Here is a 2,340-nt window from a genome sequence, read left to right as displayed (position 1 = left end):
AGCCGATGCGACTGTGATGTCATAGTATTGCATTTTCGTTACCTAGAAAGTTGCCTATTTCAAAACTGACGTGTCATCTTAGTTGTCGCATCTGGAGTTACAACCAAAATGTTACTTTTGATGGAATTCCACTCGACCACGTCGTTAAAACGTCCTAATTAAGAACACGTTGTCTTTAAAGGCCCAAACTGTAATTTTTTTTGGTATTCACATACATTCTTGAAGAGTTTGATCAGTAGGTGGAGAATAGGCTTTTTGGTAACGTTCGTGAATCTGAACATACTGTACAGATCTATTTTAATCCAGTGTTTCACAGAATTACCACATCATAACAGTGTTTGTGTTTGGATCACTGACTGCTGGGCCTTAAAGTTTAACGTGTATTGTTTGCCAGACAGCAGGTAGCCGGTACAACTTCACCCCAAGGAGGAAGGAAGGAAGGAAGGAAGGAAGGAAGGAAGGAAGGAAGGAAGGAAGGAAGGAAGGAAGGAAGGAAGGAAGGAAGGAAGGAAGGAGGGAAGGAAGGAAGGAAGGAAGGAAGGAAGGAAGGAAGGAGGGAAGGAAGGAAGGAAGGAAGGAAGGAAGGAAGGAAGGAGGGAAGGAAGTAAGGAAGTAAGGAAGTAAGGAAGGAAGAAGGGAAGGAGGGAAGGAATGAAGAAGGGAAGGAAGGAAGGAAAGGAAGGAAGGAAGGAAGGAAGGAAGGAAGGAAGGAAGGAAGGAAGGAAGGAAGGAAGGAAGAGAAGGAAGGAAGGAAGGAAGGAAGGAAGGAAGGGAAGGAAGAGGAGGGAGGGAGGGAGGAAGGAAGGAAGGAAGGAAGGAAGGAAGGAAGGAAGGAAGGAAGGAAGGAAGGAAGGAAGGAAGGAAGGAAGGAAGGAAGGAAGGGAAGGAAGGGAAGGAAGGAAGGAAGGAAGGAAGGAAGGAAGGAAGGAAGAAGAAGGGAAGGAAGGAAGAAGGGAGGAAGGAAGGAAGGAAGGAAGGAAGGAAGGAAGGAAGGAAGGAAGGAAGGAAGGAAAGGAAGGAAGGAAGGAAGGAAGGAAGGAAGGAAGGAAGGAAGGAAGGAAGGAAGGAAGGAAGGAAGGAAGGAAGGTAGGTAGGAAGAGGTCGGTGTCTTCCAGAACATTCTGCTCAGGGTGGAGACTGCGTGCCGTTGGGTGAAGAGAGGAGTCTGGCCTTGTCCTTCCCCGAGCCCCTCCTCTGTAGCACCACGGAGCTGCTACTGCCCCCCAGGCCCCCCCCAGGCCCCCCCCTCCCTGTCCCCACGCTCCCGCTCAGAGCGCCTTCGGAACGCCGGGAGTTCTGCCGGGTAGGAATGCTGGGCTGACGAGACAACTGGCCATTCTTCTCATCTGAGAGAGAGAGAGAGAAGAGAGAGAGATTGATTGATTGATTGAAAAGTTTATTAACAGATTGCAGAATGGGTACAGTACAGTACATCTCATACATACAATTGTTAAGGGGATGCAGACCAGAGAAAGACTTTCGTCTTGTTTCCACCAGGGTCCCCCATTTTCAATTCATCATAACATATATGACATACATGACATACAGATAGACAGTACTGCTACATCTATACATTTATGACATATCAGATTTGCAAATACAGTACTGTTTGTGATACAAAAGTGTCCAGAAAAGGAGTGTATATACATTTGGCGTAGAAACTGTACATTGGAGGAGGTTGGTGGGGTGGGGTTGGGTGGGTTGGGTGAGGGCTGTACATTGGAGGTGGGGGGGGGGGGGGGTTGGGTAGGGGACACACACACATTTTACACTGTACATTGGAATGTTGACAAAGCCTTACTTGGTCATTTACTGTACAACTAGGTTAGGACATTTGTAGGGGCCAGTTTCGAATTGCAGTCTCACGTAGATGTTTTTGAGAGTGTTTTTGAAGGTGGGTAGTGATTCACATTCCTTTACAGCTTTAGGCAGGCGTTCCACATTGATGTGGCATAATTGCGAAACGTGTTTAGTCCCTTGTTTGAGCCGAATCTGGGTTTTACATGATTTGTGGAGCTCCTCTGGTGTTGTGATCGTGGTATTCACTGACCTTTGGGAAGTATTTTGACATGTACATGGGTACCTTGGTCGCGTAGTGTATCTTGTAGACCAGGCCCATTGCAAGTTGCTGTACTCTGTCGTCTACTCTAAGCCATCCTAGGTTGTCAAAGTGGGCAGGGGTGAGGTGGGTTCTAGGAGTCAGGTCAAGTAGTAGTCTGACTAGCTTGTTTTGAGATGTTTGTAATTTGTTTTTAGTGCCTTTGAGGTGCTTTGGTACCATGAGGTGCAAGCATAGTCGTAGTACCCTTGAATGAGTGCTCCTGCTAGAGTCTTCAGGGT

General features: G+C 47.2%; 1 protein-coding gene across 1 annotated transcript in view; it reads right to left on the bottom strand.

Moving 5' to 3' along the window:
* Positions 1 to 1,125: 1,125 nt before the first annotated feature.
* The window catches only part of LOC311240726 (serine/threonine-protein kinase BRSK1-like), a gene marked incomplete at both ends in the record, with an annotated part of 237,882 nt that continues 236,667 nt past the window's right edge, over positions 1,126 to 2,340 (bottom strand). Inside the window, one exon of the mRNA XM_084329299.1 lies at positions 1,126 to 1,346. Coding sequence (XP_084185425.1) covers positions 1,126 to 1,346 — 221 coding nt within the window. The remainder of the gene's footprint in view (positions 1,347 to 2,340) is intronic.

This window comes from Notolepis coatsorum, assembly GCF_963971535.1.
Source record: "Notolepis coatsorum genome assembly, chromosome: 14".
NCBI lineage: Eukaryota > Metazoa > Chordata > Actinopteri > Aulopiformes > Paralepididae > Notolepis > Notolepis coatsorum.
This window is presented reverse-complemented; position numbering and strand designations above follow the sequence as displayed.